The sequence below is a fragment of the Carcharhinus amblyrhynchos genome, chromosome 7 (genome assembly GCF_965287045.1).
Source record: "Carcharhinus amblyrhynchos chromosome 7, sCarAmb.v2.hapA, whole genome shotgun sequence".
Taxonomy (NCBI): domain Eukaryota; kingdom Metazoa; phylum Chordata; class Chondrichthyes; order Carcharhiniformes; family Carcharhinidae; genus Carcharhinus; species Carcharhinus amblyrhynchos.
In genome coordinates this window covers 50,271,333-50,285,935 of record NC_137330.1, presented here as the reverse complement: position 1 = coordinate 50,285,935, position 14,603 = coordinate 50,271,333, and the positions used below count along the sequence as shown (strand labels likewise).

The 14,603-nt window shown below is 39.8% G+C and overlaps 1 protein-coding gene across 11 annotated transcripts in view; it reads left to right on the top strand.

The window, feature by feature from the left end:
* The window catches only part of LOC145344930 (DNA (cytosine-5)-methyltransferase 3A-like), a 505,928-nt gene that overhangs the window by 64,033 nt on the left and 427,292 nt on the right, over positions 1-14,603 (top strand). For all 11 annotated transcript variants that reach the window (XR_013887006.1, XR_013887007.1, XM_080192264.1 and 8 more), the window contains exon 3: positions 6-83. Coding sequence is in view for 9 of the 11 variants with exons in the window: in XM_080192264.1 (XP_080048390.1) it covers positions 6-83 (78 nt within the window). In the remaining 2 variants the exon portion in view is untranslated. The remainder of the gene's footprint in view (positions 1-5; positions 84-14,603) is intronic.

The following is a 14,603-nucleotide window of genomic DNA, read 5'->3' as shown; positions in this document are numbered from 1 at the left end:
TACAGAATGATGAGCAGCCAGAGAAAAATAGAAACAAGGAGAAAAGACGAGGCAGGCCAGGGAGAAAACGCAAGCAAACAATGGTAAGCACAGATCCTGTTGTTAAATGTCCCATGATTTTCAAATGCAGTGAGTCCTCTGGTTGCTGGTAGGGATGTACTAATGGAATGTCAACATTCTTATAAGAGTATGAATTGATTGGCTGCCTTTATTTTCTATAACTGCTCCCAAGTTTTTTTTAACAATCCTTCCTAGCGACTGTTTTACATTTAGCTCTTCTTTCACCATGCAAACCAATTATTGGTTGCCTGACTGTCTCAGCTAGGCACCAATGCACAGAATTTGAGAGATCGTCCCATATGGCCCCAGGAAGCTTTTCTTTCCCAGATTCAAGTTTTTTTATTAAGATGTTAGCTTTGTTTCTCTCATTCCTTCCAGTTTTTCTCATTAGGTCCAATCTACTTTCAGCATGCTGGTGCTGAAAGGCCAGTGTAATGTCCAATGTTTTATTTAATCTAAACCCAAAAGAAGCATCAACATCAGAGTTGTTGATCTCAACATCAACATCAACTCTTTGTACTTCATGCAGCAAAACCCAATTTTTTAAAAATACATGTACAGCTTTGTTACACATAGCACACACAGGAAACCTATCTGTCCTTTCCAAGTTATCCATTCCAGACACCAGCAAGTCAATTTACTTATGAATATGGCTCTAATTTAACAATAATTACTGCAGAATTAGAATTTGTGAAATTATTCCGTTAGGCACCTAGTTGATACTATCCAAATATTTTTCATTTGAGGTTACTGCACATTGGGAAGGTGTTTCAATTGAGTTAAACACAATTCCAAAGATTTTCATCTCATTATTTATTTGCATAATTTTGTTATAATAATATTTTACAGACATAAACATATCACTATTTCATGTATTAGGAGAGACATTTAATAGTATCATTATTATTTAGGATTGAAAATGCTACCTTTTGAAATCATCATAGTCATATGGCTAATCTTCAGTATATAGTTAGAGTCACAAAAGCAGTTGACAGTACTCGCCTCTTGTCATTATTGTCCAAATGTGTGTTGAGTCAACCTTCTTCTGGACTGTTCTGCACATTTATGAAAATGTTGAATTATTCTGAAAGTTAACTTAATGCATTTATTCTTGCCAAGTTCAAATTACTGATATGCCCAGAGATAGCAGGACCCTTCTTATGTATTAGTCTTTGCATCCAAATAGATGACTTGGCTGACATCTCAACATTATTACCTAAATATTATAGTTAAAAGCAGAAGGCTGCATATCTGAAACTTGCTGTCTGTTAGACTTTGCCAATCGCACTTAATAGTGCATTGGAGTTGGCTTTAAAGAGTGTCTGTACATATATACTTAATGCGATATAAATTTAATTTACTTTCTAAATAGCTTCCCAGAATTATGTCAGTAAATACATCATTGTTTTCGCAATGATGGGAAGGGCAGCTTGCTTTGCATTGTGCTTTGCTTTACATTGTGCCAGCAGTCACATGTGTACTAAGTTTGAGATTCTTGGATCTCCTATATAAGATATCTAGAGAAGAAAAAGAGAATACTTGAGCAAAAGATCAAAAACAAGAGGGCTAAAACATCAAACTCATTTCAAACTCAAAACAGCTTTGAGCTTTATGCAGAAGCTACTGCGTGACTTGCTAAGAGTTTCGATCACTGCTTTAAGGTGTTTCAGATTCTTCCTCTTCTCATGTTGGCCAGGTTGTTAGTAACTTGGAATAGTTTTGTGTATGTTTATTCAGGTTATTTATCTGGTGAGGTAGAAACTGTAGCCATCCTTCTGTAAAAGCTAACATGCATAATTTATCTAGGATTATCTTCCAGACTCTTATGGAATGATTCAACCAACTGCATCTTATAGTCAAATACAGATTTATGATAGCCATACTATTTTGTGTTATGAGTTGGCTCAACCTTTTGATTTATTAAATCAAACTGTAAAACAGTTTTGGTATTGGAAAATAGTACCCTTTTTTGTTAGGAACCAAATATTAAGTTGATCAGCATTGCCTAGCAGCAACATTAGCGAAGATGACACTCAACTGGAATATACTCAGTAAATCAATAGCATTTGGCTAAGTAGGCAATGTCTGTTGCTTCAGTAACTTGCTTTATCAGTTTGCAGGATTTAAATACAAAAATGTGATTAGGATTAATGCATCAAATCCTATAAATATCTCATAATTATGAAAATATATTCATTATTACGGAAAAATAATAAGGACATTTTTAAATGTCCATATTTTCTAAGAGTGTGGTAAAGTTGAGGTCAACTAATAAAAGGTTGAACTGGGGAGAAAACAGAAGAGAAACAGCAGGTTGGGAATTCAGAGAATTATAAATGACTCCAATTTAGGCTGGCAATCTATAGTTGCCTCCTTTGATGAATGTTTTAGATCAGTACTGTATAAACATATTCATGAAATAAACGTACTTACATTCATAGTAAACTTTGGACAGGAAAAGACTGCTCTAATGACCCTGTCCCAAACAGTCAATATTCAGTTTTCTTGTGCTGAAGAAAGTGCCAAATGTTTGAACTTTTTATTGATATCTATACTCTATCACTTATGTTATCCTTCTGATGAGTTCTTCTGAACCTTTGGTTTAATGTATTTCCTGTAATTTTGGTGTCCAAAACTAGATGCATTACTCCAGCAGTGGCCTCACCAATCTCTCTCAGAAATCCAGTATTATTTGTTTTTAATGTACCGGGTATAAAATCCAGTCTCACTTGTTATTTAGTGGGCTTTTCTACCTGCACTGCACTCCCACCTCCTCCCTGAAAGATCTTTTTCCATCCTTCACCTTTTAGGGCATGCTTTCACTTTTTTCTCCCTAACGAAACTACTTCACATTCCTTGTATCCAACTTGCCATCTCTAATCCTTCCCATTCATTGATCCCTAAACCCACCTATTCATTGATCCCTAAACCCACCTATTCATTGATCCCTAAACCTACCCATTCACTGATCTCTCTAAACTTGCCCATTCACTGATCTCTCTGTCTTCTTGTAGCCTCTTGTGTTTCTGTTCAATTAATCTTAATCCCTAAACTGAGCAAGATTGTCAGACAATTAATATAATTCCTCGTCTGCCCAAGCTGAAATAAATTGTATAACTTAGGTACAAACCTATGAACAGTGACACACAGGAAGGACCTTCTGGCTCATCTAAGCTGCGTATCACAATATATACACGCTCCACCTCACTGGAAAACATGCAATCTCTGGGGAGAGACAAAAAAAGCTCGGATAAAAAGGCCAGTTTGGGGGAAAATTATCTGGTAAATTCATTTCTGATCCATCTAGGTGATCAAAGCCAATGCAGGAGATCACTTTAACCCTAAATTCCTTGCGGGACCTCACTTTTGGAATTCCTTGATGCAACATGAACTGTAACATGTTTCTGAATAGTACCAGTTATCCATTATTGTCCTGAAATGTAATAATTTTGTACTGTTAATTTACATCCTGAGATTCCTATTTAAACCACCAAAATTCCATGCATTTTATTTAGGGAGCAGGTGTTAATGTTGCAGCATTTTAAAGCCTTTAAATTGCACAATGGAATTGTTGCGCACAAACATATTTAAAAGAAATGCTTCCTTTGCTATTTTAACAAAGAAACTAAATTGTTTCAAATACACAGATCAACAGCACACTGACTACACAGAATCAGCTGAGGGCTGAGAGAACAGTAGTCAGGTTGTGTCACCTGTTTAGGTTTAGACCCTGACCCCAAAGAGGCACGATGTGGATGTGCCGGCGTTGGACTGGGGTAAACACAGTAAAAAGTCTGACAACACCAGGTTTTAGTCCAACCGATTTATTTGATAGTAAACTCACAAGCTTTCGAGGGGACTGCCTCTTCGCCAGGTGAATGGAGAGTTCTGGCCTCAGACAGAGCATATGAAGCACAGATCTTTATATGCTCTGTCCGAGGCCAGAACTCTCCATTCACCTGACGAAGAGGCAGTCCCCTCGAAAACCCACAGAGGCACCACATAGATGAGGAAGCAAATGGAATCAATGATAGATCTTGGAAAAACTCCCAAGGTGATGGTGTGGGGCAGGAAGAGACACCAGGTGGAATTCTCCCAAACCCAAGTCAAAATGGTGTGAACAATTTCAAACAAATGCATTCAGCATTTGCACACAACTGTTCCAAAGCACAATTTCAGTACCTAAAGTTTCTGCATCGTGTCAATTGACAAAGTGAATGATGCACATTCTTCAAACTAAGCATAGCAGGCATTAAAGATTGGAGGGACAGTTGAATGATCTGGAGCTTTTGGTGGAGAACAGTGGTCACAAGGAAGATATCTTGGGAAACTGCAGGTAGCAAACTTCCAACCATTCATTTTAATAAATGGAGTATCATCAATAATTTTCTGACCCACCTTGGTGGGCATCGATGGAAGATCCCATTGGCATGAAACCGAATTCTGGGCCTTACACAATATTCTTCCCTCACATTCGCCATAGAACCCACCAAATTCGATGAATTCCACCCGGTTTCCCTACACCATCACCTCTGGAGTTTTTCCAAGATCTCTCACTGACTCCATCCACTTCCTCATCTACATGGTGCCTCTTTGGGATCAGGATCTAAACATAAACTGTTGACACAATGCGGGACCTGACCACTGTTCTCTCTTCACTGATTCTGTGCTGTCAGTGTGCTTGAATGACATTGAGTCTTGGGTGTGCTGCATTTTCTTTCTTCTAAACATTGGGAATACCATCTTCCCCATCATTAAGACTGCACACTTCCTCATGCCTCCGATCATCCCTAACATGGTTCCTTTGTTGCTGAAATCTTCATGACTTTGTCATCTTCAAATTCACCAATTCAGTATTCTCATGGCTGGTTCTCATTCTTGCATAGAGTTTAGTTGTTTCAGAACTTTGATGTATACATCCTACCCAACACAAAGTCTGCTCGTTCATCATCCTATCCTCGCTGACTTACATTACATTCTTGTTCCTAAACATTTGAAATGTAAATTCTTATCCTTATGTTTCATTTTCTCCATAGCCTTGCCCCTCTGAATCTGTAAACTCAATACTATTATGCTCTCCCTCTCCCTGACCCCGGCAACTCATGACATGTTTCCTTCTTGTGACTTCAGGCTCTTGCAGATCCTACCTCCCTTTACCCCACCATTTGTGGCTGCCCTCAAATCACTATAGGCTCACATTTTACAGTAAACCTCCTGAACCATTCATAATGCTTCTCTAAACCTTCTTCCCTCCTAATATTTTGAAGGTCTCAGGAAATATTGGTTTCTTTGCACCGCTGTGAAGTATATTGAGTGTTTTGTAGATTAATAACATAACATTAATGTAAATGTAAGTTTTTATTGTTGATTAAATAGTCTACTATTCAGCCATTTTATTACCTGTCTGTACCCCTGCCTCAGCTCATCTGCTGCCGAAACCTTCAACCATGCTTTTTGCTACTTCTAAACTTGACTATTCCAAAGCTCATCTTCCTGTCCTCCCAAATTCTACACTCATCATACCCCAACCCCCAGTAACCTTGAGTTCCTCAAAAACTCTGCTGGCCATGCTGTAACTCATACAAAGTCCCATTTTCCCATTACTCCTACACTTGCTGTCCTACATTGGTTCCAAGTCCAACAATGCCTTGATTTCAAAATTCTTATTGTTGCTTTCCTCTGACCTTTTCCTTCTCTATCTCTGTAATCTCCTCCAGTCCTATAACCCTCTGAAATCTTTCCAGTCCTCCAAGTCTGGTCTCTTGACCTTAATTGCTCCACCATTGCCGATTGTGACTTCAGCTGCCAAGGCTTAAGCCTTTCTGCCTCCTCTTAGTTGCTTCTTAAAACTTACCTCTTTTATCTTTTGCTTTTTGCTCACCTGTCCAAATGTCTCCCAACGTGGATTGGTATTAAATTTTGTTTGATAATGCACCTTTTTTACCACAGCAGGTTGTTGTTACCGCACAAATCCCTAGGGTAAATTCCTTCAAACTTCTCACCACCAGTGTTTACAGAATATTTTGTGCAGACACAAATGTTCAAGCAACAATTTCCAAAATAAGCTGTGTGAGGTCAGATCTCTGCACTCTAGCGCAGACCCCCTGAATGGTGGGCACCTTTATCTTTAAGCTCTGCTGTTCCTTATTACTTAGAGCCAGTCATTCATCCTGTAGTACATTCTCAGACACGCTGCATATATCAAGTCTTGTTTAACTATACTGATGCTTTGTGAAAGTAAATATCACCAGCTGTGATAAGGACACATTGCTTGGGACCCAAGCTGCACTGTCACTTTACTCTTGTGGCCATTGAAAAGAAGAACAATTAGTCAAATAAGCTCTTTCTGCCTCCACTTCCCTTATAATACTCTGTGTGAAATTACTGGAGCCTTGTGTAACATTGACTGAGCAGGTGAGGGAACCAGATTAGGGAAGAACAAGAGGGTATGTCATGGATCTTAGGTGAGGCCTTCAACTTCAACATGCCCTACTCTCTTGATGCTCGTGTACTCAACGTGTTCATGGTAGCCTCCTCAAAAAGGGTTCAGAGCTTCTACTGTTTTAGACTCTTGTCAGTTTGACCCCATAATCTGAAAATGGAACAGTCATGACAATTTTGCAGATTTGCATGACACAGCGCTTCCTTCATAGTTCATCACATGTGGTATCAAAAAAACCTACATCATGCACCTGGCCTGTTTTACGAAGAGTTCGTGCATTAGGCACCTTTAAATTTTTTTGATGCTCACAGTATGATTCATACTCAAATTTATTGAGGGCAAAATTGGATAATCCTGAAAAACCATGCTGAGATCCCAATGGATGTGCAATTAACTCTCATCCATTCAATGTAATGCAGGCTAAGCTGCTGCCTTCTTATTTTCATAGAATCCCTACAGTGCAGAAGGAGTCCGCATCCACTCTCTGAAAGAACATTTTACCCAGGAACACATCTATCCTGTAGCTCCACACATATCCCATAGCTAATCCATCTAACCATCTTGGGACACCAGGGGTAATTTAGCATAACCTGCACATCTTTGGACTGTAGGAAGAAACTGGAGCATATGAAGGAAACTCATGCGGAAGCTGGGAGAACGTGGGAAGTCCACATAGTCACCCAAGGCAGGAATTGAACCCAGGTTCCCTGCCACTATGAGGCAACAGTGATAATTCCTGTACTATCATTGCAGCCAATAGAATGATTGTTCATACAGCCAGCACTATACACACTGTTTTTGGCTACACATATTGCAAGAAGCCAAAATGTTAACTTCCTACAGCTATTTAAAGCTAGTTTGTACCCCTTATAGGGGAGATGCATTGTGGCTGGAACAGATGCTGCCAAACATACAGGAAGTGAGTGTGACTTTGGAAGCAGAGAAGAATGGCACAGTATGGGAGAGAGAACAGATTTTGATGTTTTTGGGTGCTGCCCGGGAGCCTAGAGAGAAAAGGTAGAAAGGTAGAGAGATGTCTACTGCTGTGGGGAACAGGGGGCCATTCAAAATATGTGGTTAAAAGGTAGTGGGAGCAGATAGACATGGACTCAAAACCTCAAGAACCTGGATGCAGTGACCTGACACAAGTGGTCAAGATCAATGAATATATTTACAAATACCATATGCCACCAACCTCGGATACTATATATACCATAATAAGATATGGTATTAGCCTCGGATACTGCTCAGATCATATACCATCATTCACCCTACCAACCATCTTGATAAGTTAGGACCAATGTTCTCTTGAAAACCTAACTGCGTGTGGTCAGTTGTACCTAATCCTGCTTCTTGTTTTGTTTACCCACTTCATCCCAAACCGTGTCTGATTTTTAAACTGCAGATGGTGTAAGCATGTTCCTCTTGCTTTCCTCTGCTTATTGCACCACAACTTTTAGCATTGTCTGTTCAGATACCCAGAAGTTATAACCTGGCCAGGCAATGGAGAAACACCAAGAAGGGAGCTATGATCAAGACACAGCAGCATCCCTCAATTTCACACTCTCAGCCAATATTTCACTCTGCCTCAGATTGATACTGCATGTAATTTAGAAGAACGGTTGTAGACAGGGTCTGCAAGTGATGAGACATTGGGCATGGCTGGGCTGCATGTGCACTAACGTTCTCACTAATATGGTGTCTGATGTCATTCATCCTGCAGTTGTGCACACATGCTACAAATGCAAGTTTGGAATTCTACTGACAGTTGCCAAAAATGGGCATTAATGAGCACTGTTTTTCAACCATTGTAGTTCTCCCTTTCTTCGTAGTGTCCGCACTTCTGGTGGATGTTTGACAAGCAAACTCTACTAAAGCCTTAACTTTAATTTCTTGAGACCAGTCGTCTTTTTGCCGATGTATTTTCAGGTTCAGTGTTTTCTTGAGACTACAGCAGAATTTCACATATTGCTCATACATGTGTGCAACCCACACACACCCCTCCCCTATCCCCATATTGCAAGAACATGCCAGCTGTTGATGGACCCCACAAAAATGGCACACCACACTGCAATAATGCACTGGCAGTAGGCAATACAGGCCGAGAGTCAGACTTCCGGCCCTCGGTGTGGGGAAAAGTCCTAGCCTTAAGCTCAGTCCCAGCAGCACCAGAACTCCATATTGGGTGCTGCTGGGACTGCAGACAGACCCACAAAGAAGAGAAAATGGACCCCAAAGCTAGGCAAGTCTGGCCTTTTCAGGTGGGATGGGGTGGGATTGGGCAGCCAGGTTGAGGAGGTGATGTATTGTGGGGGAAAGCATTTGGAGGCCAGACACGGAGGGACAAAGGGAGTTAATGCCATGGGGGGATGCCCCGATGCACAAATTGTACCCGTCTCCCCATCCCAAATACTGTGGTTTCTCCGTTTTACAGAAATGATTTTTCAAAAACAGACTTCCCGTTGCTGCCATCTCACAGCCATTCTAAGGAACAGGCAGTGTGAAAAATAAGTGCTGTGGCTTGGTAGCAACCTCAATTGCTCGCTAATTATTCACTTAACTATGTCAGGTAAGTTGCTGATTTTGGCACCCATCTTATTATGGGGACCAGGTCAGGGATAGGTGGGAAGGCTTGCCGCCCCTTATCATTTACTTGCAATTCTAAGGAGCTGCATCTAACAAGGAGCCAACAACTTTACAATAGAAGAGAGAGGAAGAACTGGAAATATATTTTTATGTAGGAACCAATAAGTCTGACTCCAAAGATTTTTTTCTCCAGGAGCACAAGCAGTATTGTATTTTTTGCAGTAAACACGTGCACATTTTGGATCTAAAAAAGTTTCAAAAGTTGAGTTTAGGAGTAGTATAAAAAGTAAAATGTTTATTAACACCGCTAGTGACACTGACAGCCTATTAATGATGATATATCTATTGAACTGTTTTAATATTCGGCAATATTGGTGGTCGATTTTAACCAAAAAGCTACATTTAGAAGATGCAATAATTCATTTTCTTCAAAATCAAATGTCAAGATGTTGTCACTGGATTTGAATTCACAATTGGGACTAAGCCTCAACAGTATCATTGGCCTATAAGTATTTATTTGGAGAAATTATTATTTTGAGCGGTAAAATTATTGTTTTTACAACAGTTCTCCCTCAGCCATGTAAAAAGCTAATTGGATTCACAGGCAAATAATTACAGTGTTTCTATTTTACCATCATTAACAAACAAATTAAAGGCATAAAACAAAAGCGAAACACTGCTGATGTTGGGAAATCTGAATAAAAAACAGGAAATGCTTGAAATACTCAGTGGGCCAGACAGCATCTATGGATAGAGAAACAAAATGGGAAGTATTTTCTCTATGGCGTGCCATTCTCGATGGCGGAATTGGAAATGGATGGCACTTCCGCTCTCAAGAAGGGAGCTGATTCCCATATAAATATAACTAAAATTTAAAATGCTGGTTGCGTGCACATGTGATCATACAGCAAGGGTGCATATTTATTGATGAATCCCGTCTTCAACTTGGGCTGGGGCTTTAAAACGTTCTGGGTAGATTGAACCAGGGCAGGACTTACTCACTTAATGGTAGGGCATTGTGAAGAGTTATAGAACAAAAAGATCTAGGGGTACAGGTTCATAGCTCCTTGAAAGTGGAGGCACAAGTGGACAGGGTGATGAAGAACGCATTCAGCATGCTTGGTTTCATCGGTCAAAACATTGAATACAGGAGTTGGGACATCTTGTTGAAGTTGTACAAGACATTGCTAAGGCCACACTTGGAATACTGTGTGCAGTTATGGTCACCGTACTGTAGAAAGGATATTATTAAACTAGAAAGAATGAAGAAAAGATTTGCTGGAATGCTACCAGGACTTGATGGTGAATTATCAAGAGAGGTTGGATAGACTGGGACTTTTTTCCCTGGGAGTGTTGGAGGCTTTGGGGTGATCTTAAAGAAGTTTATAAATAATGAGGGGCAGAGATAAGGTAGATAGCCAACACCTTTTCCCACAGGTCGGGGAGTCTAAAACTAGAGGGCACAGATTTAAGGTGAGAGGGCAGAGATACAGAAGTGCCCAGAGGGGCAATATTTCTCCCACAGAGGGTGGTGAGTGTCTGGAACGAGCTGCCAGAGGTAGTAGTAGAGGTGGATACAATTTTGTCTTTTAAAAAGCATTCAGACAGTTCCATAGGTAAGATTGATATAGAGGGATGTGGGTCAAATTTGGGCTCAGTGGTTAAAACTGGATAGCATGGACAAGTTGGGCCCAAGGGACTGTATTCATGCTGTAGACCTCTATGACTCTGTGATGTAGATACACCTACAATGCTATTGGGAACAGAGTTCCAGGTTTTGACCCAGCAACAGTGAAATAATTATGTTTAGTTAGGATGGTGACATTTACAGGAGAATGTGCAGGTGGTGACATTCCCCTCAAAAGTAATTGAAGCCCTTATCACCTAAAATGCCATGCAGCTTCTTTAATGGCCATTAGCAGGCATCTTAAGTGGCAAGCAGCTGTTTAACTCACCTCTGGGTGGCTTTTTCTAGCACTGGCTTCACCTCATTTACCAAGACGATATCTTGCGCAAAACATGGGCTAAACTGACATTTCAGCTTGAGACCTCAACTTAGTCACTTCTTTATGTCATTAGTGCCTAAAGTATTTAACAAAACTTGCTCCCACAAATCTAACCTGCTCACAGTAGCTCTTCAAGGTAAACTTCTTGAGAAATTGATCCATTGATTCCATTTGTCTTTTGTTGCTTTCTGGTATGTCAGCTGACTCTCAATTTCAAGACTTTTATTCAACTGAAGGCCTTGGGGAAACCTGAACTCATCTGGCAAAATTTGTGTGCTCGAACTGTATGAATTATGCCGGGTTGCCATTGTTGATAATTGAGAGTTGTAGTATATCACAGACTATAGGTTGACTTGTCATGAAAAGTTTCTCGATCTATAATGTACATAAGATTGGTTATATTCTTATGAATAATATTTAAGTGATCTGTTTTCTTCTTTAGAGATATATTTTCCTTGTATTACTTCACTCATAGTTATCATGTTAATTTGATCAACATTCTACTGTGCAAGGGATGAAAAAAGTGAAAAGTTTGACTCTTGTGAGAATTTCAAATGACGATAAGTCGAGTTTGCAACCAATTTTCATCTGCATACAGACAAAGTACCTCTTGAATCATTCTTAAAATCTTCTCAATCCAACTCTCAGTAAATTGATCGTGTGGTGTGACAACATATTTCTAGTTTGCGAAGCTTTTGTATCTTTTTAAAATTCGTCAATGATACGTCAACATTACACTTCATGTCACTTTATTAATTAAATGTTTTGGGTGTGGCACCAGGATTATGGTTGTCCATTTTTCAGTCCATTGTCAGTGTCTACTGCAGATTCCATTGTCTCTAGCTCAGAACTGGCAGCTGAACAAAAGCAGAGCACATTTTTTTCATTTATACATAAGCAGAGTTACTGATCCAGTGAAGCTTTATATTAAAGCACAGTAAACTCAATTCACATGTTACTGAGGTTACATAGGATTGCCAGAATGCTTTATTCAGGGCCTGAGATGTTTTAAATCTGGTAAATTGAAAATCTCCATAGTCCTGAGATTTGCTTATAAAATATAAATTTAATTCCTTTGAAAATCATAGTCTGATTTGAACGGCTATTTTAATGCTGTATTTACCTCGTAGTCTTGGCACCACTAGCAGCCTGATTTTGGTGGTAATGCTGTAAAGTAAATGATACTTGTGCCACTGAACTTGAGAAAGAAAAGAACTGACCATGATCCCAATCTCCCGGATCACTGCTTCATCAAATGTAAGGCTAGTGGTTGAGAATAGGGCCTAGTGTCACTTCAATGCTTCCGTTAGTCAATCACACAACTGATCAATAGTTATTTGCAAATAAAGGTTCCACAGAACCTCAGCATCTATATCTGGCTCAACAAGGAAATTGATAAGAGGGGAAAAAGATCAGAGGAACTAAAATGAAAGGTTAGACCTAAGAATAAAGCATACATCTACAGTTGTGCTTGGATAATTACTTGCAGCTCCAGCTCACCACCACTAGATACTAGTGGGACATAGTTTCATCACTGCAATTACCCAACCTCTTGATTGAAGGATATGTAGAATTTGTGGTGTGCGTTTGGGACAGTGGAGGGAGTTTATCCTAACCCATGAGTGGAAATGTTTAGTTCTGCGGCTAGTTTACATGCTGCCCAATTTTACTGCCCATTGGAGCCAAGGAAAGGGTGTAAAATGGGTTACTAAGCTGATCCCATCAACTTCTTGCAAAGTAGGTTAACATCCAGTAATCCCTGTTTCAGAGCAACAGCTTCAGGAGCCAAGAGGTATTTTGCCTGTCTGCTTGTTTATTGGAACGTGATATACAGCTGGAAGTGGTGGTGGGGGTGAGGCGGGTAGAAAATCTCAGAAACTATGAAAATAAATGTACAAAGAGGGGAAAGGAAAGAAGGATTTAGTCACACTACGGACCAATGTTATTCAGATGAGAAACTATTTTCTATTGTGTACCAGATGAAATGGGCACAGAATTCTTTCATTAACATTCGATTGAGATGTGTGATTGTTACTATTAAAAACTATTTGAAGGAGAAAGGTAATGCACATACTTTCTCTATGTACAAACTTGCAACTAAATATTCTAGGCTGGTTGATTGACAGAATGTCACACAATTACCCAGGCCCTCTTGCTGTCGGACCAGTTGGTTTGGGCATATCACTGGACGTGCTTTCGTCTGATCCTGGAGATCAAATTTCAGAGGTCCACTGACCTCAATTTAATAACAAAAGAAACCCTGAAGGCTATTTGTCGTTTTTAACTAGGCAATTGACATCGATCGGCAGAAATGTGTAATCCAAACAAGCTGGGGTTATTACAAACACTTCCTGACAACTTCAGGGTCACGAATAACAGCACAGTTTCACTAAACAATATCAGGCCCAAGTAGTTAGTGTGTTATTTCAATGGTCAGTACATTAATGGATGGACACAATTGCCTGAATTTCTCAACGATTTAATGGATTTGCAGCAAAACTCTAATTGTGTTTATTTTTAAATGGCAAATTTTCAAATATGAACCTTTAGTGACCTAAAGGGTATGCATGTGTAGCATGACTTTAACTAGTTACTTTTTTACTTAAGTTTTAATGAAATATGATGGGAATGGACGCAATATATTGAGTTTTCATTTTTGTTGCTAATTATGATTGCACCAGAAGATCATAATTCTAAAATTCCTTGAGAGTTGCCCATATTCTCATTGTAACTTAGTAGGACTTTGCAGAAGGCACTGCGAATCCTGGTGGGCTTGGGGCTGTGGGCTCAGTCAGCCTTTTATAGGACATCCCATCACTGGAGATATGTGAGGGGTGGGGGGAGAATGGTAGTCCAGTCCAGAGATGGGAAAAGAATGAAGATGACCTCTTTTTCCTGATGATCGAGGGAATGTTGCATGATTGTATGGACAGCCTCATTTACAAGAGCAGCCAGGTGCCAAACCTTCAACTGTGTGGTCCAGATGGACACCATTGGGAATGTTGTGCTAACTTCATGTAAACATGGGACTCTGCAGACCTGGCAGGGCCAACCATCAGATATGATCCCAGCATCCCATGGATTTTTGGGCTGGTTATTTATTCACATTAAAAAATGCCGATCTCAATATACATAGCATCTAATTTTTTAAAAAAACATATTGGTAAGGGAAGAAAAAAAGAAGTCCAATGTTTGCATCTTTTCCACATTCTGGCTCACAATGTTACTATAACCAATTACAAATAACTTAACTGTCTTTCATTCAGCCCTGGATTCACTTCCCCTCAGGCTTGGCCTGTTGAGGAAGCCGCCAGGAGGGTGGTTGGTAAATCTCCTGCTCCGTTTAAACTTCTCCCTGCCTGGTCTTTGCTGGATAGGGAAAATTAAAATTACACCCTTACTTGTCTTCCTGCTGCTTTCTTCTTGCTCCTAGTTTCTGGGGTAGAAAAAGGCAAATGTGTTGTTTTCTGCTATTCACTTTCCTGCTACTTTGAACCTTTACTCAGATT